The sequence below is a fragment of the Equus asinus genome, chromosome X, assembly GCF_041296235.1.
Source record: "Equus asinus isolate D_3611 breed Donkey chromosome X, EquAss-T2T_v2, whole genome shotgun sequence".
Taxonomy (NCBI): domain Eukaryota; kingdom Metazoa; phylum Chordata; class Mammalia; order Perissodactyla; family Equidae; genus Equus; species Equus asinus.
This window is the reverse complement of record NC_091820.1, coordinates 94,742,669-94,768,915: the sequence shown is the minus strand read 5'-3', so window position 1 is coordinate 94,768,915 and position 26,247 is coordinate 94,742,669. Positions and strand designations below refer to the sequence as shown.

General features: G+C 43.2%; 1 protein-coding gene across 1 annotated transcript; it reads left to right on the top strand.

Annotated features, from left to right (window-relative positions):
- Nucleotides 1-5,712: 5,712 nt before the first annotated feature.
- On the top strand, nt 5,713-20,379 carry XKRX (XK related X-linked). Its single transcript, XM_014859680.3, has 3 exons — nt 5,713-7,103; nt 11,096-11,364; nt 17,147-20,379. Exons 1-3 carry the CDS (start codon nt 6,769-6,771, stop codon nt 17,890-17,892), a joined length of 1,350 nt encoding a protein of 449 aa, XP_014715166.1. The 5' UTR covers nt 5,713-6,768; the 3' UTR covers nt 17,893-20,379.
- Nucleotides 20,380-26,247: the final 5,868 nt, after the last annotated feature.

The window sequence follows — 26,247 nt, the reverse complement described above, 5'->3', positions numbered from 1 at the left end:
AGAACAGATTGTAGAGCTGTGCCTAGGACAGTTTTTCTCAAAGTATGATCCTCTGAGCACCTGCATTGCTCGAAGGAAGGGGCAGTGGAGTCTATAAATAGTCCTCCTCTCCAAGAGATTCTTATGTAAATGTAACTATGAGAAGTACTGTTGAAGGAATGGTACACTGGGAAGATGGTCATGAGCCTTTGAATTTGGGGTGGCCTATAAAATTTGTGACAAGAGCGGACTAGCAATTCCAGGTAGCATACAATTCTTTCACTTGAGAAGACAAAGATTGAGTTAGGTGCCCCCCCACATGTTCCACAGACTCTCTGCTGCTATCGTAACCCTTATCATGCTGTATGGTAACTGAATGTTTTTGTCCCTTCCCCATATAATCCAGAGGGTTCTTAGTTACAAGCAACAGAAATTGACTGTAATTTGAGAAGAAAATGTTTATCTTGAAAGCATATTGAATAGCTCACAGAATCACAGGGTGGACTGGAGAACCAGACCCAGAACTCCATAGCCAACGTCACAGCTGCCACAGTTACCACTACTGCCACTGCCAGCAGGAATAGTGTGTTAGCTCAGATCCTCAGAGAAGCAGATACCAAGCTGGGTTTAGACATGGAAGAGATTTATTGGGGAAAATGCCTGTGAGAGAAAATAGGGAGAGAGCCAGAGGAAGCTGAGAGAGCTGTCAGATTGCAGTGTAAATCTGACCATTAAGGATGAGAGAAGGAAAGAAGAAGGTGAGGTAGGAAGAGTGACAGACTGAAGTGCAGTGCTAACAGTTTGGCCAGGCTGATGGGGAGCCCTGTTGCCAAAGTTGCAGGTCACATAGTCCTGTGTCTCCCAGAAATGAGCTTGACTTAGTATCCCTACTGTGTTCAGTCATTGGCTGGGATCAGTGTGGCCTCAGAGCAAAGTAGCAAATATTGGAGTGAATTCATAGCACAGCACCTGGGGCAAAGGTCAGTTACACTCCCCACATTGGAAGAACTGAAAGGCACATTTTAATGACTATCTCAATTGAAGATTTTCCACTTCTTTGGGTCACTGGCTACCAAATCAAGGGGTGGATTTTTGGATTGAGTGAGCCTGTCATATGCCTGTGCCCTGACTGCAAGGGGGACCTGCTTCCCACCGAGATTCCTATGCTCTCTCCCCCAAATAAAGGGGTTCAAATGCTGGACAGCAACACCCCCCAAAAAGACAAATGTCTACTATACCATGTGAACTCCTTAAGAGGAGGATCTTTGTCTTGCTCATTGCTATTACAAATATTTACAAATAAATGTTTATTGAAATAATTGAATGAATGTGGCCAGCTGGTGTTTAAATGACCTTACACACACGCACGCACACACAGTCAATTTAGTCATCATGGAAATGCAAATCAAAAACCACTAGGATGGCTATAATGAAAAAGACAACAAGTGTTGCTGAGGATGTGGGGAAACACACTGCTGATGGAAGTGTGAAATGGTACTGTCACTTTGGAAAAGTCTGGCAGTCTCTCAAAAGTTTACATGTAGTTACCATGTGATCCAGTATTTTACTTGTATGTATATAGCCAAGTGATTTGAAAACATGTTTATGCAAAAATGTGTACACAAATATTGCTAGCTGCATTATTCATAATAGCCACAAGTGGAAACAACTGTGTAATGGTTAATTTTATGTGTCAACTTGGCTAGGCTGTGGTGCCCAGTTGTTTGGTCAAACACCAGTCTAGATGTGTTCTGAAGGTGTGTTTTAGATGTGATTAATATTTAAATCAGTAGATATTGAGTAAAACAGATTACTCTCCATAATATGGGTGGTCCTCACCCAATCAGTAGAAGATCTTAGAAGCAAACACTGAGGTCCCTTGATAAAGAAGGAATTCTGCCTCCAGACTGCAATGTAGAAATTCTGCCTGAGTCTCTAGCATTTGTACTCAAGACTGAAACAACTCTTTCCTGAATTTGCGGCCTGCTCGCCTGCCCTGCAAACCAGCCCCCATACTTGTGTGAACCAATCCCTTAAAATATCTCCCTCCCCTCCCCACCACTCCTCGTTCTATTTCTCTGGAGAACCTTGTCTAATACAAACCCTTATGTCCATTAACTGATGACTGGATAAACAAAATGTGGTCTATCCATACAATGGAATATTATTCACCATAAAAAGAAATGAAGTACTGGTACATGCTACAACATGGATGAACTTTGATCACACTATGCTTAGTGAAAGAGGCCAGACACACAAAAGGGCATATATTGTATGATTCCATTTATATGAAATGTCCAGAATAGACAAATCCATAGAGATGGAAAGTAGATTAGTGGTTGACTAGGGCTGGGTGGGGGGGCTGGGTAAAGGCGGGAAGGAATGGGGAATGAGGGCTTAATGAGTACGAGGTTTCTTTTTGGGCTGATGAAAATGTTCTGGAACTAGGTAGTGGTGGTGGCTACACAACTTTGTACTAAAACCACTGAATTGTACACTTTCAATGGGTGAATTGTATGGTATGTGAATTATATCTCAATACAGCCATTATTTTAAAAATAAATAATATCCATTACTTCCCCCCCCCCCACTGTCCCCTCTACCAGGCGATGTAAGTGAGCCTGCCAATTGCCTGGCAACACCCACCATTGCCAAATTTCATGTTGCATTTTGTGACAGCACTTCTTTCCCTTCATTGCTAATTTAGACGATCATTTAAACCAGATTTCTTAAAAGAAAAATGCTAGGGCTGAGGGCTGCAGGGAACTCATTTGTTGGGATTTGACTCCAGGCCCAGATCCCACCTATGAATGGTATCGATGAGGGAGTGGCTCAGAACAGGATAGGCAAAAGTCTTTGTCTTCAGGGAGTTTAAAGTGAAAAGAGAAGGCCCAGAGGATATATGACTGATCTTGCGTTAGATGTCTTTTAAGGATTCAAATGGTCCAAACTGAGCATTCTATAGAAGGAAGCCATTCTTCCATTCTAGCTACTGATTCTCCAGGCCTTGCCTATCACCTTCCACTAATTAGTGTTCTGCTTCTGGCCTGTCATCACTTGCTGCACATCTCTCTCCTTCCTCTCCTCTTCCTTTGTGTACGCCCACCACCTCTTACAAGTCAGCTCTTGCTGTAGTGGCTTTGAAAGCTCAAACTTATCCCCCCACCCTTATATGGTTCAGAGGGGTTCTGAATGCTGATAAGGATGCCAAGAGCTTTTAGACCCATTCTCTGTTCCTACTGAGTTAGGGGTTAGAGGTAGGAGTGAGGAGTCAAATCTTGGGTCTCCTTTTCCTGCAGAACTTTGGTTCTGCAAGAAGAGGAAACTGACCCTGAACACTACCTAGCATTCAAAGGGCAGCCTAGAGGTATCACCTCAGATGACCAGACCTTGGAAGATCAGTAGTGCTGTTAAATGGGGGAGGGGTTCCCAGGGCCTCAGCAGTCTCAGACTATCATGTTTCCAGCATCTCTAGTCCTAAGAAGAGTAAAGGGCCAGAGTCTAGAGATTGCCTGAAAGAGGAAAGAGTGTTGGATGGAAACAGGGTAAATTCTCAGTTAGTTTCTCCCAGCAGGGCAAAAGGAACAGGGAAATAAGAGACCAGAGGATTTAGTGACCTAAAGCGCCAGAGAGTCCTAGGGCTGAAAATGGAGAAGCTAGTGGGTGAGGGGGATCAGATGGCAGGAAATTTACAGGTCTATACCAGCCTTGGGGGAATCCAAAAAAATTGTAACAGTAGGGGCTCAGCCTTCAAGGAGCTTATGGTAATTTACTAGTGGAATAAAAATTAATATACTTGAAATAATTTGTAATTTGGTACTAAGCTGTGGTATTAACAAAAAAAAGTGCCATAGGATCTCTGGGAAGGGATAGATCATGTGGGCTGGCATCCTCTGTGAGCTGAATGTCTGACTGAGGCACTGGGTGTCCCAAAGGACTTTATGCCCCCAGCTACAGTGGCTACAGCTTTTAGAGATGAGTGTGCCTGAGTCCTGCATCGTTTCCTGGAGGAAGTGTGGGGGAGGAAGCTTTGTCATCATTGCCATTTGTCAATCACTATCATCTTCAGGAAGAACAACAATAAACATTAATTGAACATCCCTCCCAGAGTCTACACTTCTGTTGAGCAGGTGGGGCAAAAAGAAAGAGCTGAAGGACTAATTCAAGAGAGCATGTGCCAGTAGCACAAAGACTGGGAAAAGTGAGGGTTAGGGAGGTGAGAGAAGGTTTCTTAGAGGAGGTAGTGCTTGAGCTGACCCTTGAGGGAAGGTTAGGGTTTGGACTAAGGGGGAAAAGAGTGAAGGGGGCTTTAAATAGCCTCAACAAGGCACAGAGGTGGGAGTGAGCAAGGTAACTATGATTTAATGAGAAAACCTGCTGGACTGGAGCAAAGGATGTGTACCGTGGGCAATGAAGTTGGAGAGGCAAGTAGTGTGGTGATAGAGAGAGCCTTGAGTGGCAGACAGAAGGAGTTGTTTTGGAACAAAATAGGAAGGCCTTGTAGATTTGTGTATTTGGGGAGTGAGGAGGGTACAGGGAAGGAGGAGGAAAGGCTAAAAGAAAAACATTGGGATTCTGCATTCTTCCTAGCTTCAGTCTCCCATGCTAGGGTGACCACCTCATCCCAGCTCAGCAAACTGAGATGAGTTTTTCACCCTACTTGAGATCTATCTTGAGAACAGGTTCTTAGAAGCCCGCAAGAAGTTCTGCACCACATATTGTTGGTGGAGAACCTTGTGCCAGTTGGAAAGTCCCAACCAGTCGACACTCTGTGTGACGTGTTCTCAGATAGTCTTGAACTGCCTTGTGAAACAGAAAGGGGGAAGGATCAGCCTGCTAACCCAGCTGCTAGCACAGGTGCAGACCAAGATGGGGTGTCTGCTTCAAGGTAACACCCTTTAGAAGTTGATCTCTCCCTGAATTAGCCCTGGAGAAAAGAGGCAGCAATTGCAGGAGTCTTAAAAACCAACACAACGACAAGACTGAGTCTTTCTTGAGGGCATCATTTTGGTGGCCGCCACTTAGCCACTCCGCACATAGATTCTTTTTACTGACTTCCCGCAGCAAAAGATTGGCACAGGCTCTGCTACATTTATGTTACCAGGAGGCAGATGTTTTCTCGTTTTCTCTGGGGTTTAGAATTATGCAAATGAAGCCATGAAAACAAAAGCTCAGTGAGGTGGGGGAGGATTGCTCTTCAGAATCCAGGCAGTTTTCAGAGCTCTTTGAGACACCCCTCTCAGTTTTCACTAACAGCTCGCTTGGCTCCTCTCCGGTCTCTTTAGGATTTGGCACTTCTTCAGAACCTTCCAGCCAAAGACCTGAAAGTTCATTCTAAAGTTCCTATCCTGGCCTCATTTTGCAAGTAGAGAAATCAAGGCATAGAATGAGCTTTGAGTGTCTGTGGGCTGACCTTGAGTCTTGACACCCCCCCTCCCCCTTTTCTGTCTTCCCTCTGCTGCATACAGTTTGGCCTGGATAGGAAACTCTCTGACCCAGTTGCCTCCCAGGTCTCTGCACCGCCCCCCGCCCCGTCCTATTGTCTTACCGTGATATTATCTGGAGGGCAATAGGACCTAGGGAGGTTCAACCCGGAGGCCGAGAGAGACACACCTGCGGAACCGCGTGGGTTGAGCGAGTGTGGGAGCAAGCTAAGTTAGGGAGGGCGGGGTAGAAGTGGGCGTTTCTGCTGCTCTTGGGGAAGAGGAAAGCTGTGGCTCCCCCCCTGTTCCAGGGATTGTGGTGAGAAGTGCTTCTGAGGATTGGCCCAAGCCGCTTTTTGTCGCGCCTCTCCACGCCGAGCATCCTTCGCTGCCCGCCCTGCAACTCGCAGGCTGGTTTTGTTTGGCCTCAGCTGTCTCTCCCATTTCGTCCGCCCCGCCGTCGGTGCCTTAGTTCCCGAAGCAGCAGACCTCTCACAGCTGGAACCGCGGGCCAGGCAGGACCCCGGCAGCAGAGGGCGCCCAAAAGTTTGGCGACATCTGCCCGGCTGGCTTGGCGCCCCGCACGTCGTGCATCTCGATAGGAAAGTTTCTCCGTGGAAAAGAAGCCCCTCCACCTTTCTCTCGATCCTGGAGCGCGCGCGCACGCGCTCTGCTCCTCTCCCCCGAGACTGAGCTCGGGGGCAGGGTTGTGGCATTTCCTCTGCCCCTGGCCCGGCTGCCTTGGGGGCAGAGCTTGGGGAATCCGAAGAGCCATCCTGAGAACCCTCAACGCAGCGCGGATCCTGAGAGCGCCGGCGAGCGGGCGAGCTAAGAGCCACAGCCTAGCAATACCTAGGGTAGCTAGGCACTAAACTGAATCCGCGAAAGGACGCTCAGGCTGCGCCCCCTCTTCTTCTCTGGCTCAGTTCTCGGCTGGTTTGAGAGGGCACTGCTGCTGAGTGTTGGTGCCAGGACAGCGTGGCTACCCCCCTACCTTGGGGTCTGCAAAAGAAGCCGCCATGGGAACAGCTGTTCCCATGGCCCTTCACGAGCCTGGAATTGGACTCTGGACTAGGCGCTAAGATGATTGCTTTTGTCTTGTCCAAGTTTCACATCACGTATATTGACGAATCCTGGACCAATCGAGAGTCAAGTTCAAAGTGGTACTGCTGGGCTCTCCATCCCAGACTCCAAGTCTAATTTGAGACTAGAAGAGAGGAGTCCCCTGCTCTAACTAGTAGATTCTGGAATCGGACTTGACTGCTCTCTTCGCTAATACTTGGACTGCAGTGGCTACAGAGTTTTCTTGGGGGGTAGGGGTGGGGGATGCTCTGAAGACCAGACCACGACGCTCAGAACCTCGACAATGGACCGCGTTTATGAAATTCCTGAGGAGCCAAGCCTGGATCCCATTTCATCTCTGGAGGAAAATGTCATCCGTGGGGCCAACCCCCGATTTACCTTTCCATTTGGCATCCTCTTCTCCACCTTTTTGTACTGTGGGGAGGCTGCGTCTGCTTTGTACGTGGTTAGAATCTATCGAAAGAATAGTGAAACCTACTGGATGGCATACACCTTTTCCTTTTTTATGTTTTCATCCATTATGGTCCAGTTGACCCTCATTTTTGTCCACAGAGATCTGGCCAAAGACAAGCCGCTATCACTGTTTATGCATCTAATCCTCTTGGGACCTGTTATCAGGTGAGCAACTTTTTAATCTCTTCCTTCCCCGCCCCCCAGATTTGTGCAGAGAAAGATGAAGCTAATATGTACAAGACTGGTACTGTGCCTCTAATCTACTCAATTCTCCCATTCCTTCCCACTCTTGGCTTCCCTGTTTACCATCCAAAAAAATCTTATCTGAAATCTTAAATGCCACCACAATGAACATGTGGCATGTACCTGTGTTCCAAAACTAGGTATGGTATCATTGGTAAGACCTCATTAGACAATGTTTACTATCTGGAATTGGGTTTTGAAAATTGGTATGGGACCAACTGATGTGGTCACTGTGCACACAGGCGGGAGCTTCAGCGTGTGTTATTTGGACTTTGCCTTTTAGATGCTCTGTAAATTGGAGGAAAGTTCCTTCCCCACTTCATCCCATCTCACATTCAGTTTCTTTACCCTGAGCTGCTTGGACTGGTGCTGCCACCATTTTCAAATTTTCCAGAGTTATTTGTCATCTAGAAAATATGTTAAGCCATCTGTGGTCATCTGGTACCCCAACCCATTGTACTTCATTATTGTCTTTCAGTTCATCCACCTCCTGTTTATCTCTTTGTATCTTTCTGCAATAAAGGCACACAGTTAGAAGGGGGCAAAGAAAGACAGTCCACCTCTCTATCTGGATGCTGTAGCACAATGTAATAGTACCAAGTCTTTCCATTCACATTGCCTTTAAGGGGCAAGGGTGTGCCTTATCCTAGGGAGACAGGTATTTGTGTCACCATCTCATTTGAATGCTATGACATTTTCAAGATAGGGAGATGTTGCAAAATTTATGAGTTCAGGAGGAAGGAATGGACCAAGTTTGTCTTTATTGCAAGAGAGGCAGAAACCTGCAGTCAGCTGAGGAATGTGGGTCAGAGTGTTGATATTGTAATTGTAATGGGGAGATAGTTCATTCTTAGAGAAGTAAACACAGTCTGAAACTAAGGATGAAACTTCTCCCTTAGAATTTTTTTATCAATATATGTGTAAATGGGGAGGAATCGATTAGGCTCCATCAGAGAAAATATGGGCTATCAACAGAAACAGTGGCCTGGAATTCAGAAGTCCTGGAATCTAGTCCTCCCTCTGTCATTGACTAGTTGCATGACCTTCGTGAAATCTCTGAAGATGCCTTGGACCTCAGTTCCTTCATCTGTAAAATAAATGAGTTGGGCTAGATCACGGGTCTCAAATTCAGACGCTTACAGGGCCAGGCAGGTGTCATAAATGAGTGAAGCAGGCCAAGTATGAAAGAAACAGTAGCTTCATGTGTGATGATAAATGAAAATGAAGTCTCAGTGTTAGAGAAATGACGGAGAGTCGTGAGTACAGTGGCAGTCTGGAGGCCACATGATCTGCCTACAGGAGGCAGCTGCTCTGCAGCTCCAGCCCATTGTCTCCCTGTTGGATGTCAGACCCAGTATTGCCAGATCCCCCAACTTTTCAGGAGTGTCTTCCAAGACAGGATTTCATGTGAAATATCATGATTTTAAATTTTGGCGACTAATTTAAAACACAGTATGGGCCAAACAAACCACAGCTGTTGGTCAGATGTGACTCAACTGGCCTATATGCAACCTTGGGACTAGGTTAATCTAAAGATCCTTTCCAGTTCTAAATCTTTGAAGTTGAGCTGTAAAGGGAAGACCTCATCTTGCACTTGGAACCAGGAAATTTAGAGATGTCACTAAGGAACAAGGAAACCATTCTTCTTTCCCTTTTCAAATGCAGTATATTGAGTTAACAGATCAAGCACTCTCAAGAAGCAAATATCAGCAAAAACCGCCCCAGTCCCCAGTTTTGACTTCCCTTATTTGCTTTGTGGCCTCCCAAGCCATCCTTGATTTGGACCCTCCATATGGAGTGTTGAGTACCGTATTTCATTTTTGTCATTTAGCTTCCATTAGAAATGATTTGGCGGGGGCGGCCCCGTGGTCGAGTGGTTGAGTTTGCGCGCTCCGCTTCAGTGGCCCAGGGTTTTTCTGGTTCGGACCCTGGGCACGGACATGGCACCGCTCATCAGGCCACGCTGGGGCGGCGTCCCACATAGCACAACCAGAGGCACTCACAACTAGAATATACAACTGTATACTGGGGAGCTTTGGGGAGAAGAAGAAAAAAAAATGATTGGAAAGCATTTATAATCTCTGTCAGCTAACCCCATAGCAGGGAAAAAATAGTTAAAAGCTCATAAACTATGTCCTTGATAGGCTTATTTTCAAGGCAAATTACATTTTAGCTAGGTAGGAACTTGATGAGTGCTATTAAGCACGTGAAAGTATTTGGAGGGCCTGGCTCTCTTTTATGAAATGCAAAGATACTTCTGGAAATGAAAATGTACTCTAATTTACTGAAGTTTATAAGCATGGCAAACACCCTTACTTAAACCAGTAAGTAACCGTAAGAATAGAAGCGTAAAGAATGCTTCATGCCATTGCTTCCCCCAATATTTTATTCGCAGTATCATTGATGGGCTTGGACTGAAATCTAAAATCTTTTGTTGGAAATGCGTTTATGCATTTTCCCTGAACAGGAAGAGAATGTCACTTTTTTCTTCTCGGTTCTCTTTTTCCATCTTTTTCTGTCCTGGGTTTTAGAGTTTGTCCCTAGAAAGTGAATGTTTCCAACTACACGCTTCAGGCTGGCACGCAGGCAACGATCTCAGAGGGATCGTATGGAGGTTGGCAACCGGACTTGTTCTAAACCTTCCTTTTAGGAGCCAAAGGCCTAGAGAGCAAATAAATCTCTGAGCTTGTCTTTGGTCTATTTTTCTGTTACGTTGCGGTTATTATTATCCCCTCCTCCCGTCATTTCTCACCCTATATTCTTTTCTTCCTTCCCACTCTTTTCATTTACTCAGCAAATATCTATCAAATTCCCACTATGTGCTAAGAGCTTTGGGCAGGATAAATACAACCCCTGCCCCTGTCTGTCAGGAAAAATGTCTTAATTTTCATCACGTATGTTGTTACTTGTCATAAGAAATAGTCCACAATTTCCATTCAAGATGAATGGGGGAAGTAGTAACTCAGATGTTCCAAAACAAGATGTTCTACAAGATGTTGTTACTTGTCATAAGAAATAGTCCACAATTTCCATTCAAGATGAATGGGGGAAGTAGTAACTCAGATGTTCCAAAACAAGATGTTCAACAAGATGTTGTTTCTCTTCTGTTCAACACATCAGAACTACTAACGACTTCTTATTGATATGGAGGAGATGGGAGGGGTACAGCAGGAAATGTGGTCTTAACACTATTTCAAGGGTGATAGGCTCTCATAAGGATGTTTTACTCTTTGTAAAGAAAGAATCAAGTTTAAAAGGCTGTTGTTCCTAAACAGATCAAGAGGCCCCAAAAGAAACCTTTCGAGAGATCTTTTGCAGTTCCCTAGGTATATAGCATATTTGGTTGTGAGTTGTCAAGTCTTTTAAGTACTTTTGTTGCTAAATGGCTTTCCTGTGTATGAGAAGTTTTTTCCAGATCTCCTCCAAGACTTTTTGGCTGAGACAGTCATAGTTGTCACTCTCTCTTGAAAAAACAGAGCTCAAAAGCCCCAATTATGGAGCAGAATGCCTTGAATAGGGAATGCTTTACCTCAGAAACTGGAGGTGTTATGAAAACCAGGGCCTTCTGGAACCTTCATCTTTCTCAACACATTATTTACTTAATATCTTTGTGTTCAAGGCACTTGTCTACTACAGGCTCATTCTTAAGGAGACAAAGCAATTCCTTAAGTACCCAAAGAAATACTTCCCAAATGGTGTTCTTAGGTCAGTCAATGACCAACCAAACAAAAAAGGATTTGGGCTCAAGTAACTTGTAGAAGGCACAACCAACTCTTTGACTCATGTGAAATGAGTAGGATGGGAGAGAAATGGCAAAACATAACACAGCCTCCCCGAGCTATTTTTCCCCCTCACTACAACCTCCCCTCCCAAGACAGCTTTAGTTAAGTTCCCATGATGCTTTACTTCTGCAGATGTTTGGAGGCCATGATTAAGTACCTCACACTGTGGAAGAAAGAGGGGCAGGAGGAGCCCTATGTCAGCCTCACCAGAAAGAAGATGCTAATAAATGGCGAGGAGGTGCTGATAGAATGGGAGGTGGGCCACTCCATCCGGACCCTGGCTATGCACCGCAATGCCTACAAACGTATGTCACAGATCCAAGCCTTTCTGGGCTCAGTGCCCCAGCTGACCTATCAGCTCTATGTGACCCTGATCTCTGCAGAGGTTCCCCTGGGTAGAGGTGAGTTGGGTCAGGAGACGGGAGGGCTCCACTTAAATCAATGGTCTTAGAAATCGGAACTTGAGCTGTCCAATACACTGGCCACTAGCTTCAGGTGGCTATTAAATTAAAATAAAATAAAAAGTTTACTTCCTCAGGCATACTACCCATGTTTCAAGTGTTCGATAGCCTCATATGGCCGGTGGTTACTGTGTTGGACACCACAGGTATTACGGAACGTTTTCATCATTGCAGAAAGTTCTGTTGGACAGTATGGGTAGATAATCAAAAAACTTAGAGAGCCAGACATCTCACGCCTGCCAGATTTCGTAAACTGGGGTAAGCTATATAGACTAAAATTGCCACAGATAAACCCTCTCTGGGTCCAGAAGCAGCTAGTAAAACCAGCAATCAGTAGGACATTTTCCCTAGTCCAGAGAGTTTAAATTGTACTGAGGTTGTTTCTTTGTTTGTTTTGGTTTGGGGATGGCTATCTTTAAATAAGAGGCTCACAAATATTACTGATCATGAGAAAATATATTACTGGGTGAAAGCCTCTTTTTAAAATTACATTTTTTCCTTGGACCTGCAGCAATCTGATTGTAGGGAGGCCAGGAATCTGTATTTTTTGAAAGTACCCCAGTTGATTCTGATCAGCCACATTTGGGAACCACTGATTTAATCACTCCTCCCAACTCCAGTGGGGAGAAAGAAAAGGGGTGTGGAATGAGTACTGATGAGACTCAGGCCTGGTCCCAGTTCCGACCTTCTCTATGATCTTTGGAGGAAGTTACCAAAGAGGTGCCTGTCTTAATTTCCCCCCAAATTAAGAAGGATGTTGTAAAAGAGGGACCCTGAGGTGAGTAAGACCTCTAGCAGAGGATGAAATGTCTCCTCAAAGTCGAGATGAGCTAGTGTTCATGAGTTTTAACAGCCTGAGATTAACTTCATCTGCTTGGGCTGGAGCTGGTACAGCTGTGGGTCCAGCTTTGGACCATTTCCTTATTATTAGGTGCTGACTCTGCTTGGCAAAGGCCCATCTCTCACATAATTGTAAAGAGGAAATTTGCCCTCTTTTCTCTTTTTCTCCATTAAGAATTGTTCATGAAGTTGGTTTTGAAACTTTTCACATACCTAGAATTGACAGTAGTGAAAGGAGAAAAATCTCTGGAAATGATGATGCTTTTCCTCTTGAGAATTTTGAGGATCATCAAATCACATAATTAAAATATGTATACATTATAAAGGTAATACATGCACAAACTGATTGCCCTACAGCTAATTGTATATGCACAGAAAATTTCTAGAAAGATATGCAAGAAAAATGAGGAGTCAGCTGACTTTTGCTTTTTGCTTTATACCCTTCTATGTGGTTTGAAATTTTTACCATGATTGGGGGCCAGCCTGGTGGTGCAGTGGTTAAGTGTGCACGTTCGCTTTGGTGGCTCGGGGTTCGCTGGTTCGGATTCCGGGTGCGGACAAGGCATGGCTTGGCAAGCCATGCTGTGGTAGGCATCCCACATATAAAGTAAAGGAAGATGGGCATGGATGTTCACTCAGCATCAGTCTTCCTCAGCAAAAAGAGGAGGATTGGTGGCAGATGTTAGCTCAGGGCTAATCTTCCTCAAAAAAAAAAAAAAAAGAAATTTTTACCATGGTCATGTATTAGTATTTTTGGTCCTTATTTTTTAGTTATAAAAATCAGATATGGCTATGGTAAAGATTCAAAACCATACAGAATATATATAAAATAGGAGATGTAATCTCACTCCCCAAAGGTAATCTCTATTGACCATTCAGTATCTATCCTTCCAGACTTCTTTTTACTATGCAAATATAAACATACGTACAACATATATGTATGTATATTTTTGTCAAAAAAGAACTGTATTAAACTTTCTGTTCAGCAACATGCCTTTTCCAAAAGTATGCCAATATATCTTTCTTCAACGGTTATTTATATATACATATAGTAATAATCATGCTATATAGTATATATTTCCCTCCTATGAATTGGACCTTCTTTCTTATTTCCCTAGTCTTCTATTGGTAGGATTTCAGTTTGTTTCTAATTTTTCCATGCAGAAAAGTTTTTTTCTAATTGCAAAGTATGCTCTAGTGAACATCTTTATCCGTATCTGTGGGCTGGAATGAGACTCTGTAGGATAAAACTCTTAGCAGCAGAATTGCTGGGTGAAAGGATCTGCATGTTTAGAATTTTATCTGCACTCCAAGTAACCCTCCCAAAGGTTGTATGACTTTATATTCCCATCAACGGTGTATGAATATGCCTATTTCTTCATATCGTAAACTAAATATTTTTTAGTTGTATAATTATAAAATGACTGATTGTTTTAATAATTTGCTCCCTTGAATTATGAATGAAGCTGAGCATCTTTTCATGTTTGGTCATTCTGTGTGTTCTTTATATTGCTTATTTATATATTTTACTCACTTTTTCTAGTGATGTCTTTTTCTCATTAATTTGTAGAAGCTATTTACTTATTTTGGCTATTAATCTTTTCCCTGCTGTGGATAAGTGTAAATGTATACATTTGTATAATGTTGTGTGTGTGTACATACTCACATATTTTAGATGTGTATGTACATGTCATACATGTAACACAGGTCCAACACACATGTGCAACACAGTATATGAATATATAAAATATACTTGTGGTATCTTCTGGCATTCTAAAGTATTAAACTTTTGTGTATTCAAATTCTTTATTGCTTTTAGATCTTGTACCTTTCTTGCAAAGGCCTTTCACAACTCATATCTGGTAGAGTGGTTTAGCCTGATCTTCCAGATAGGTTAATTTCCACAATCAATTTGTCAATTCTCCCACCAAAAAATAAAACAAAGCAAAACAATAACAACAACAAAGGAAAAAACATTGCATTGAGACTCTGATTGGGATTGCATTAAATTATTTAGGTTATTTTGGAGGGAATTTATATTTTTACAGGATCAATCAATTTCATATTAGAAGATAATAAACTTTTCCACTTGATTAAATATTTTTAAACCACTTTCTTGAAGTATGATTGCTATACAAAAAGCTATACCTATTTAATGTATACAGCTTGATGTGTTTGGAGATAAGTATATATCCATGGAACATCACCACAATCTATGGCATAAATGTGCAAGACCTCTAGCAAGAAAACTATACAACTTTACTGAAGTGTACTTCATTAAATATTTTTTAATATACTCACTAAAGTTGTATAGTTTTCTTGCTAGAGGTCTTGCACATTTTCGTAAGGCTTATTTCTTAGTTCTATCAGTTTTAAAATCACCTGATTTCCTAAGTGTCAAGGTAGTGCCTAAATAAAGTAAATACATCTACTATGCTTCTGGAAATAGGCAATGATGATGATGATGATGATAGGAGCTAGCAGATAGCATTTGCCATGTTCCAGGCGTTTCTCTAAGCCCTTTATGTGTAATTATTTCATTGAATTTCACAACAACCCTATGAGATAATTATTATTATTATCCGCATTTTACAAATGAGGGAACAGAGGCACTGAGAGGTTAAGCAAGTTCCCCAAGGTTCCATAAGTAATAGATGGCAAAGATTGAGTTGGAGTCCAGGATGTCTGCCTTCGGAGACGTGTTTCTAACAATATCACTATACAAAGGATGTAAGGGAAGTTTTCTCAAAGACCTTGTTTTCAATTCTTCAGTAATTTTTCCTATTAAAAACTTTCTGACAATACTGTCTCTTTTAAGATTTTGTCAATAACTTTTTGATTTAGTTTTCTTCATTTCACCCACTCTCTTGTCTTCTCCTTACTACCCTTTTTCTAGTCCCTTTTTCTCTTGGAGACCATCTGGATCAGCATAGATGAGCATATTCACTAGCAGCATTATGATCTCTTATGACATGAGTCTATTTGTAGGGAGACAGATGGAAGGTGTTTTTACATTTATTGGAAGCATCAGGCTTTCTTCCTTTTATTACACTACCATCAATAAATGAGTTCTAATTTAAGGGAAAGCATCACGACACTTGGCTAGATGTACATATGTTCTGACATTGCCAACTCCACAAGGAGCATCAGCTCGTGAGGCTTGAGATTGAGAGTGGTTTATAAAGCTAAGAGTTTATCAAATCATTATGTTGTACACCTTAAACTAATACAACATTATATGTCAATTGTATCTCAATAAAACTAGAAAAAAATAAAAATAAAGCTAAGAGTAGCCACTTTAACAGAGTCTCCCTAACAAACACGTAGATAAGGAGAACAGATTATTGGGTACCAGAGAGGAAGGGGGTGAGGGGAGGGCAAAAGACATCAAAGAGCACACATGTTTGGTGACAGGTAAAAACTAGACGATGGTGAACACAATGCAGACTATACAGAAACTGATGTATAATAATGTACACTTGGAATTTACACAATGTGACATGTACATATGTACATATTGAGGCCAATATGCCCTCAATAAAATAATTTTTTAAAAAACTCTTAAAAAAGAAGTCTCCCATTCCAGTCTCTGAGATTCCAACACTCTACTTAGAGCGGAAAAAGATCTCAAAAAACAAAGCCGTGCTTCCTTTTGGGTTTCCATGGGAGGGTCTTTGCTTTTCTTGCACATTGCTTTGACATCTCCACGGCTCTAGTTCCCTGGATTCAGCATTTTTATGGGAACAGAAAGCTCCAGCTTTCCTTTTGGATGAGTACCTCTCGGGCCTCCCACTTTCCTTGAGAGCACTAGATTTTTCTTAGTGGTCGGTATCCTTTGATACAAAGGAAGAAAACGAAAAGGCCACTGTGATCTATAGTTGAGACCTAGTATAGCAGATTAGGGAGCATCCTGACCCTTCAAGGCCTCTGCTCTAACATAGAATGTTGTGGAGATCATGGGCTAGGAAACAGAGCTTTTAAGCTTTTAAACCACTCTGCTGAAATTTGAGGATTCCTAAGGTATACCAAAGCATTGGGGTGCTGAACTGACGTTGCTGGTATTAATACAAGCAACTCTAGAGTATCTCACTGAATTGGGAAATTGAGGCACACAGATATTCAGTGACTTGCACAAGCTCCCATGCAGCTGAACCAAGGGCTTCTAATCATAGGTATTTTATGCTGCCTTTCTAAACCCAGGATTCTCCAGTAAGGCCACAAACACTTATTGAGCACGTACTATATTCCAGGCAGTGTGCTGTGCTCTGGGGACACAGCAGTGAACAAAATAGACATGAGCCCTTCTGCTCCCATAGAATTCCCAGTGCACATCTTGACACATTCTAGAAGCACACACAAACAAGATTAGTTCCTTGAGGAAGATATACATCAAAGAAGGGACTTATATTACCAGAGGCGTTCTCTGAGACTGGAGTTTTTCAGATTGAGTTCTTTCTGCCTCCATTGTTCACTTAGAAGCTTGTTTCATCAGGTAGATGCTGCCCTCTCCCTTTATGTTAGTGACCTCTCAATGCTAGTTCTGAGACCCACTCTTTTAAAAAAAAAACTCATTTTGTACATTTATCTGATTATTAAAGTATTACAGTGTATGTTCATCATGGGAAATTTGGAAAATTAGAGAAATGTGGAAAAAAGATTGAAAAAACTGGTATAATCCCTATCATAAAAAATATATTTTAGTTTATTTCTCTCTGTGCATGCTTTTTGTTTACACAGCTGTGATCACACATGAGTTTGCTCTTAACTGGGGCCCTCAAATCTCTCCTATCATCTCTCTGGACCTCTGGGTCAGAGTCCAAGTTTCACCACCAACATTGACTGATTGCCTATTTTTTTCTGTTTTTTTTTTTTTTCCTTACAGCTGTGCTAATGGTCTTTTCCCTGATATCTGTCACCTATGGGGCTACCCTCTGCAATATGTTGGCTATCCAGATCAAGTACGATGAATACAAGATTCGCCTTGGGCCGCTAGAAGTCCTCTGCATCACCATCTGGCGGACTTTGGAGATCACATCCCGCCTCATGATTCTGGTGCTCTTCTCAGCCACCTTGAAACTGAAGGCTCTGCCCTTCTTATTGCTCAACTTCCTGATCATCCTCTTTGAGCCTTGGGTTAAGTTCTGGAGGAGCGGTGCCCAGATGCCCAATAATATTGAGAAGAATTTCAGCAGGGTCGGCACCCTAGTGGTGCTGATTTCCATTACTGTCCTCTATGCTGGCATCAACTTCTCTTGCTGGTCAGCCTTACAGTTGAAGTTGGCAGACAGGGACCTTGTTGACAAAGGTCAGAACTGGGGACATATGGGCCTGCACTATAGTGTGAGATTGGTAGAGAATGTGATCATGGTCTTGGTTTTTAAGTTCTTTGGAGTGAAAGTGTTACTGAATTACTGTCATTCCTTGATTGCCTTGCAGCTCATTATTGCTTATCTAATTTCCATTGGCTTCATGCTCCTCTTCTTCCAGTACTTGCATCCATTGCGCTCGCTCTTCACCCACAATGTAGTAGACTACCTCCACTGTGTCTGCTGCCGCCGGCATCCTCGGGGCAGGGTTGAGGACTTGGAGCCATCCGTGGATGCTGAAACAAGGCAAAGCATTGTCTGATTCTGTCTCCTGGGTATTTTGGGATCGGTTGGGGGTTGCCAAGTGCAACTGCAAAATTGAAGGAGAGGGCAAGGCTCATGGGTGAATACCCACTGGGTATTCTGGTAAAGCCTGTCAGAAGAAAGAGCAGCCCCCAAATAAGTTTTATTTCCTTAAGATTGACTGCTATGTTTGGACACCAGGTATAGCCACTATATACCTGGAAGGGTCAGGTTCATCCTCCTCCCACCCAGGGCAGCTATCTGGCTGCCCTGTGGGATAACTTACCTCCATGTACCTAAGACTCCTCTGACCTTCTAGCTCTGCTTATTTGCTTGAGGCGTTACTGAGCTTTCCCAGGGCTAAGCTGAAGGCCCGGAATCCCACCAGAATATATCCTGACTGATCAGAGGATGTGACCACTAACTGGCTATGGGACCTTGCCAGGAACAGTCTGATTAATGTGGAACCTGTAACTATAAGCATGGCTGAGGTCTTTTAATTCCAATGGGAAACTCTGGTTAAGAAGAAAACTCCAACTATTAAAAGAGCTGCTCCCCAAACGAGTTAGCTCTCCATTAGGGTATTACTAGTGATCATTCATCAGGGGCCTCTCTTTTCACTCTGAGGAGGGGCTGCAGAGTGGGATTCCTTCAGGGCCTAAGCCAGAATGACTCTCCTTCTCAGGGACCTGCATGGGCCTCCAGCTTGTTGAGTGGAGTGCTTGAGTAAACTCTCTCACTTTGTGTCTCATTATCAGGGATTCCCTCCAACCCAGCTTTTCTATTCTCTTGGCATTTTACTACTTGATGTGGACCTCAGAGAAGCTGAACTGTAGTCAAAAATGTTTCTAATGTGTAGAAGAAGTGAAGATTGCTCTGTGTCTGCTCCTGTCCTGAGTATTTTGTTGTTTTGGTTTTTTAGGGGAGAGAGAAGCTGGGACATCAACTTCATGCTGTTTGGGGTTGGGACGGTGGCTAATACTCCAAGGCAGAGTGAAAGCAGAGGAAGGAAACCAGATCTCATTAAAGCATTGTCTGTACTGGTTTCTGCCCACAGGATTTTATTTTCTAATAAGGAGCGTATGTTTATAAACCTTCTGCTCATTCCCACACCCCCAGCGGGTGAATGCAGTTCTCCCTTTCTCAAGTATCTCCATATTACGTCTCATATAAGTTGGGCATTTTGATGGGGATGTCAGCTGGATACTTCTGAGGTAACCAAGGAATTGAAGATACTATGGCCACTGCCTATTGGGACCAAGTATCCCAGCATTTACCTACTGCTTGCTCCTCAGAAACCAGGAAAGTGAGAAGAACTCCTGGTAGCATGTGCCAGTTGTGACCGCCACAATGCTGCAAGGAAGTGTGAACAATCTGCCCTAAGGCTTCTCATCCTCATCCAGTTTTACTCTTGGGGTCCTGCTAAGAATTTATCCTTAGCCATTTCCCTTCCTCTTATCCAGTGTCAGGATATTATGTTGGGGGAGCTCCCTCTTCTAAGTAGCAGGGATATTAGCTAGGATTGTCCTATTTCCTGGCAGGTCAAGTGTGGCTTTCCCATCCTCAGCCACTGTTTGGGGCTGAAAAGATTGGATATTTAATTTGTGGGAGAGTAAATTGACTTGCTTTGGAACGGTGGAGATTTCCTTTTTTAACCCAACTCCCTCATTCCATCTTTCATGTTGAAGAAGAGACTTAGGTTGTTGTCATGAAAAGCTCACACTGCCGTCTTCTGACTGTGTATTTCAGAATTTGAAAGAAATGATCTATCAGACCTCCAGAAGAACACACCACCTCTTTGGAATTCAAGCAGGAGTTTCTCCCCAGTGGTTAATATGCCCTCCATTAAGAGCAAGAGCAGTGTAGAACTATAATTTGGTCCATAAAAGCCATGTGAATCAGCTACTTAAGGGGTGGGTGCTTTGGGAACATAGAGACGCACACTGAGAGAGGCAAGCCAATTAGAGCTGGAGTGGAGATATGCAGGGCAGAAAAGTGTGCCTTGGTCCTGGACCAGGCATATTTTTGCCCACTTATCCTCCCCAGCCTCGGTGACTTAGTATCCCAGGAACGCAGGAAGTTTAGGGCGAGGGTGTGGAGCAGCTTCTGACCGGAAAAACCTGCTGCCCTTGCCCAAGGAGAAGAGACGCTAGTGACACATTATGCAAATGAACCCTCAGAACCTCCTATAGGTGGTGGCCTTTCTGTTCCACAGCAAGCTTCTAGATACAAAGGAGAAGGAATTGTGGAATATGGTGGTAGGGCAGAGAAAGTGCCCCCTTCCATCTGCGAACACTTCTTTAACTGACTACTTTCTTTTTACTCTTTGAAATCTTAAAGCAACATAGGGTATTTGTATAGGGGCATGTCTTACTGAGTGGGAGAGGAGGCAGAGATGGGGCCAGCAAGTGGGTTTGGAGAAAGGAAGGCAGAAACATGAAGTTTGGAGGAAAGAGGCCATTGTAACAACAGATATTGTTAAGGAAATGTATTAAATAAACTATTAGCTGTCAATTTTATTTGCTCCATAAGTGCTTTGAAGACTATGGACATAGAACATACATACAGTGAGACACTGTAGGAGAATTGAACAATAGCTAATATTTATGAACACTCACTACATGTCTGGCATGGTGCTTTATATGCATTATTTCATTCAGTCTTCAAAACAACTCTCATAAGGGTAGGTACTTTTATTCCCAATTCTACAGATGAAGATTCTAAGGCATAGAAAAGTGAAGTGAGCTGCCCAAGGTCACAGCTAGTGTCAGAGCCAGGATTCAGTCTCAGGCGCTCTAGCTCCAGAGCTTACATTCTTAATCGTGACACAAACCTCTAAGTCCTCTTAGGTCCTCTGTGAAATTATTTTAATGTTACTAGTTTCTGGAATATTTTTTGGGCTATGGCTGAGTTCATATCAAGCATTCCTTCCCACAAACACTCCTTATCAGGGGACACCACTCAGTTCACTCAGAGAAGGGTGAAGTCCTAAAAAGCCTGAGATGAAAACTGAGTGTGTGCTCACATGTACTTGTAGGTTGGTATTGAGAGGGTGGGAGGGTTGGGAAGTTTGTGTGTGGGGAGGATGGTAGAGGAACCCATTTCCTTTCTAGTTTCAGGATTTCGTCTCCTGACTGTTCTTAAACATATACCTTCCAGACCCTGGTTGTGGGAATAAAACTGAAGGGAGCAATGCCCATTCAGGTTTGCGTGAATTCCCTCCTCAGACACAACCATCAGAGCGGGGCAGGGGCGTGCCAAAGCTCGTTCCCTTATACTTCCTCTTGCCAGCACTGCTCTTACTCCCTCTGAGAAGCTGACTCCTAGTTCTAGAGCAGACCAGGGGATGTGGATGGTCAGCAATAATGCCCCTCTCCCAGCTGTCACAGTCCTGAGAGCCTAGGTTGACCTAGGCTCTCTTTCAGCTAGCCCCCTCAATACCTGTCCCTCACAGGATCATGGTTCTTAGCATTACAGAGTTGGTTGCTACTTCCAAGAGTGAGGGTGGGGTGGGAGGCTGTAGGATAGGGTACTCACCAGGACATTCCATCTAAACCCATGGGGCTCTGTCTCTGAGGAGTCCTCAGGTCACTTGAATAAGATCAGTTGACTCTGGACCCTCCAGAATATTTATCTACCCAAGAATGGGGATCCTCATACTCTGAAGCTTTTGTTATTGGGCTTTATTCCTATCTTCAGGAGACATATATGCCCATAATCGTATCGTGCCTTTCCTCCCGAAGGACTGGCACCATCAGTCACATGCTTTAGACCTTAGAGCCTGTGGAGTACACAGGGAAAGTATGTGTTATGAGCCTGGGCAACAACGCATATACCATGTGAAACAGAAGTAGCAAGGCCTACCTGTGGGGGAATGTGAGAACTAAGTGTGAAAAGAACACATTTCCACATGTGGAAATAATAACTACCATCTGAATAGCACTTTATAATATTCAAGGCACATTTGCACGCCTTAGCTGTGTTACCGATGTATCATTGTTAGGACAAGCCCTCTGAGTTGTACATGTGGATTTGCATTGTTCTAACCTTCAATTCATCAAACAATTATTAAACTCTTGTTTTGTACCAGGAAAACCTATGTGGATATCTTAAAGCTATGGAGATGTTGAAAGACTCAAAAGCGAATCCCAAATATGGAGTATAAGTGACATTGGAGATAAACAGCGCTCTCATACATTACTGCTATGACAGTAATGTATTGGCACAAATTTTTAGAAGGCAGTTTGTCAGTACTTGTCAGAATTAAATGAGCATACTTTTTGTCTCAGAATTTTAACCTCTAGGAATTTTTCCTATGAAAACATAGACACAATTGTGCAAAGAGATACGTATAGGAATGTTCATTGCAGCACTGTTTATAACAGTGAAAAACTGGTAACAACTTAAGTTTCCCTCTAGAGGGAAACAATTAAATTCTGGCAATTCCATAATTAGAATACTGTGCAACCATTCAGAAGAGTGGGGTAGATGTGTGCAGCATTGCTGAGTGGAAAAAGGAAGCTGTAGAACAAAATGTGTAGGATGAGGTTATGAAGAATTACTCAGAATTTGAAAGCAAGGGTGTGATCAGAAGAATTAGGCCCCTCTCCCCGAAAGATCTCCACATCCCAGTCCTCGGAACTGTGAATATGTGAGGTGACGTGGCAAGGGGGAAGCAAGGGGAGAATCGACGTTGCTAATCAGTTGACCTTGAAATGGGGAATTCTCCTTGATCATCTGGGTGTGCTCGATGTAATCATAAAGGTCCGTATAAGAGAGAGGGTGATGTGAAGATGAAAGCAGGGATATTTGAAGATGTTACACTGTTGGCTTCAAAGAGGGAGGAAGCGGCCACAGACTGAGAAATGCAGCTCTAGAAGCTATAAAAAGCAGGGAGGTTGGCTCTCCCCCAGAGGCTCCAGAGGGAGCAGGGCCCTGCTGACACCTTGATCTCTGCCCGGTGAAACTGGTGTTGGACTTCTGACCTCCAGAACTGTAAGAAGAGGTGTTCTTTTTTTCGTTTTTTTTTTTAAACCACCTAGTTTGTGGTAGTTTATTATAGCAGCACTAGGAAACTAATACAAAAGGGAAAGATGATTACTTGAGGCTTTAATGTCACGTTAAGAGCATTTTCTAACAGGCCTGGGTGTCATCTGATTCTTCTGGTCTAACGAATTATAATTTAACACAATTGATTGGGGTCCAGTCCTTTTGCAATTCTGTAAAACTGCTAAGATGCAATGGTAATTATTTTCTGTCCACCTGAAGAAGACACCACGATTTCAGTTATTGCCCTGTAGGACATTAATCAGCTTTGATTCTAACTTAGCAATCTTATTTTAGCATTTCTTTGTTTTTTTTAGTTTTTTTGCTGAGGAAGATTCACCCTGAGCTAACATCTGTTGCCAATCTTCGTCTTTTTACCTGAGAAGGATTCACCCTGAGCTAACATCTGTGCCAATCTTCCTCTATTTTGTATGTGGGTTGCTGCCACAGCATGACCGCCAACGAGTGGTGTAGGTCCCCACTCAGAAACTGGGCCCGGTCCTCCAAAGCAGAGTGCACAGAAATTAACCACTAGGCCATGGGGCCGGCCCCCAGCATTCTTTTGTTTTTTTAACTGACTATATATAAAATGCCAGTTCTCATATCCTCTTTTGAGTTAACTGCCGTACTCCTGGCTTCCTCCTTCATGATTTAAAATTAAACTTTGACACATGCTCACTCTCTATTTGTGTAAAACTTTTTTTTTTAACATTTTGAGAATCATACTTTAACAATGATCCCCTTTTATTTTTTTTGAGGAAGATTAGCCCTGAGCTAACATCCACCACAAATTCTGCTCTCTTTGCTGAGGAAGACTGGCCCTGAGCTAACATCCGTGCCCATCTTCCTCTACTGTCTATGTGGGATGCCTGCCACAGCATGGCTTGATAAGTGGTGTGTACGTCTATGCCCAGGATCTGAACCAGCGAACCCCAGGCCACCAAAGCAGAATGTGCAAGCTTAACCACAATGCCACTGGGCGCCCCCAACAATGATCCCATTTTTGTAAAAACAAAACAAAAACAACACTATGATAGTACGGGGAACTGGAGAAAAATACTCTGAACTCTTCATAGCTGTTCTCTGGTTGAGGAGCGGGGGAGGTTATTGTGGATTTCTTCTGTGTTAAGTAGTTTGCAATATTTGAAGTTTGTATAACTTAACATGATTATTTGTAATCAGAAAAATATATTACTTTAGAAAGTAAATATATGTAAAAAAATATTCACACATAGTGTCTTCCCTCAACAAGTTTAAGATCTGGTTGGAAAGAGAGACATGTACCGCATGCAACTAACTAGAAATACAAGGCAAATTTTGCCAGGTGCCCATGACGGAAGCTTATTAGATACCAAGGTCCATGTTGGATCAGTTCCATAATGTCATTTCATCATCACAACAATCCTCTGAGGTAGATCTTATCTGTCTCCGTTTTTCAGATGAAGAAGCTGAAGCTGAGAGTGACTTGCCCAAGGTCACACACCTACTAAGGGAAAGGGCCAAATTTAAATCCTGGTCTTTCTGATTCCAAAGCTCATATTCTTTCAGTTCTGCCACACTGCCACCCATCAATGTCATGTCCCATGATCTGGACTGGGCAGGAGGGAAGGCAGTGAGTATCTTATGCTCTTTAAATGGGGCTCTTTAAATGGGGCAGGTGCTTTCACACATAACACAGAGGGGACAGTCAGAGGACCCCTATCTCTAATATTTACCCAAACTAGCCTATGGTGTAGCCTGCTCTGTATGGTTCCCTGCGCTCCTTGTGCTCAGATTCTTGGCTTTGGGCTCCAGTCCCTCCTTCCTTTCCTGACCTCTTTGGTCCTGCTTCTCTGACTTACCAACCTCTGCCTGCCTCACTTGACTCTCCAATTTGCTCCTTCCCATTGGATTGGCTCACTTGCCAATGAGACATTCCTCCTGCCAGCCTCAGCCTTGGGTACCCACACCTGCTAGGCAAGCTCCCTTGTCTTCCAGCCAGGAGAGTGGGATTGAACAGGCATAGCCAGGTCAGAAAATTAGAACGTCTCTGGGAGTGGCATAGAAAAATCATGTGCTTAGGGGGCCAAGCCAGGAATTCAGCGCCAGAATAGAAAAGCAGGAACTTATTTGAGAGTGAAATTGAAGCTGGGCTTTGAAGGGTAGGGAGGTAAATAACAGGGCAAATCTAAAGTCTAGGTGTAGCCTGGCCTGGAAACCAGTGGGGTGTTGGGTACTGAGACAGGAACGAGAGAAGGAATGCAAATACTTGGCACTAAGTGAATGCTTCACGGTGAGGTTTGATTACTTAATCATTGGAGCCTGCTTCCGCTTGGGCTTTCCCTATAATATCTGGCAGTGTCAGGCCATGAGATATAAGCAAATTGCTATAGGAGCACCGAGGCAAGAGAGATTCAATTTTGACTGAGGAGCTGAGGAGAGGTCTGCGGAGGATGTGAGATTTGAACTAAGCTTTGAAGGATACGTAGGGTTGCCATTGGTAGTGAGTGGGCATGTGTTTTAGCAGAGGGAATATTACAAGCAAAGACACAGAGGTATTAAGGTCCATGACATATATGTTCCCTGAACAGCAAGTAGTTAGCAGTGTGGCTGGAATATGCTGTGCATTAGGGGTGAGGCTCAGTGTGAGATGAGGTTAGAAAGATAGTCTGGGAGATGGGGGAACTGTAGAGGGCCTTACATATATTGGCTAAAAATCCTGAATTTGAATCTGTAAGCAATGGAGAATCATTGAAGGCTTTATGAAATTGTCATACAGAAAAATTGGCATTCTGGGGTAATGTACATTGTAACACATGTAGAGATTCGCGTAACCACCACTACAATCAGGATACAGAACAGTTCCAATACCCACAAAGAATTCCCTCATACTACCCTTTATAGTCACACCTCCCAATAACCCCTGGCAACCACTGACCTGTTCTCTGTCCCTATAGTTTTGTCTTTTTAAGAATGTCATATAAATAGAATCATATAGTACATAACCTCTTGCATTGAAGGTTTTTGAGCAGAGGCGTGACATAGGGCTCTTTCAGGAAGATCACTTTGGTGTTTGTGTGAAGGATGGATTAGATGAGGGTAAAACTAGAAACCAGGAGACCAGCCGCAAGAGTTCAAACCAGAGATGACCATTCCTTTGGCACACGTGGTAGAGATTTATTAAGAGGCTGATTATAGTTAATGAAACGGCTGTGGGAAGAATATAACGTAAACTAGGTCACATTTACATCTCCATAATGTTTTGATATACTTTAGCATAATTACCCAAAGGATCTAATAGTACACACTCAGATAAAACAAAAAACAAAAAACCAGGCTACAGAAGAAC

Bases quoted from the DNA above. Each gene is read 5' to 3' on its own strand.
- XKRX (XM_014859680.3), top strand. From the start codon at position 6,769: ATGGACCGCGTTTATGAAATTCCTGAGGAGCCAAGCCTGGATCCCATT. The intron at 7,104-11,095 runs GTGAGCAACTTT...TTACTTCTGCAG, and splicing joins CTCTTGGGACCTGTTATCAG to ATGTTTGGAGGCCATGATTA. The intron at 11,365-17,146 runs GTGAGTTGGGTC...TTTTCCTTACAG, and splicing joins AGAGGTTCCCCTGGGTAGAG to CTGTGCTAATGGTCTTTTCC.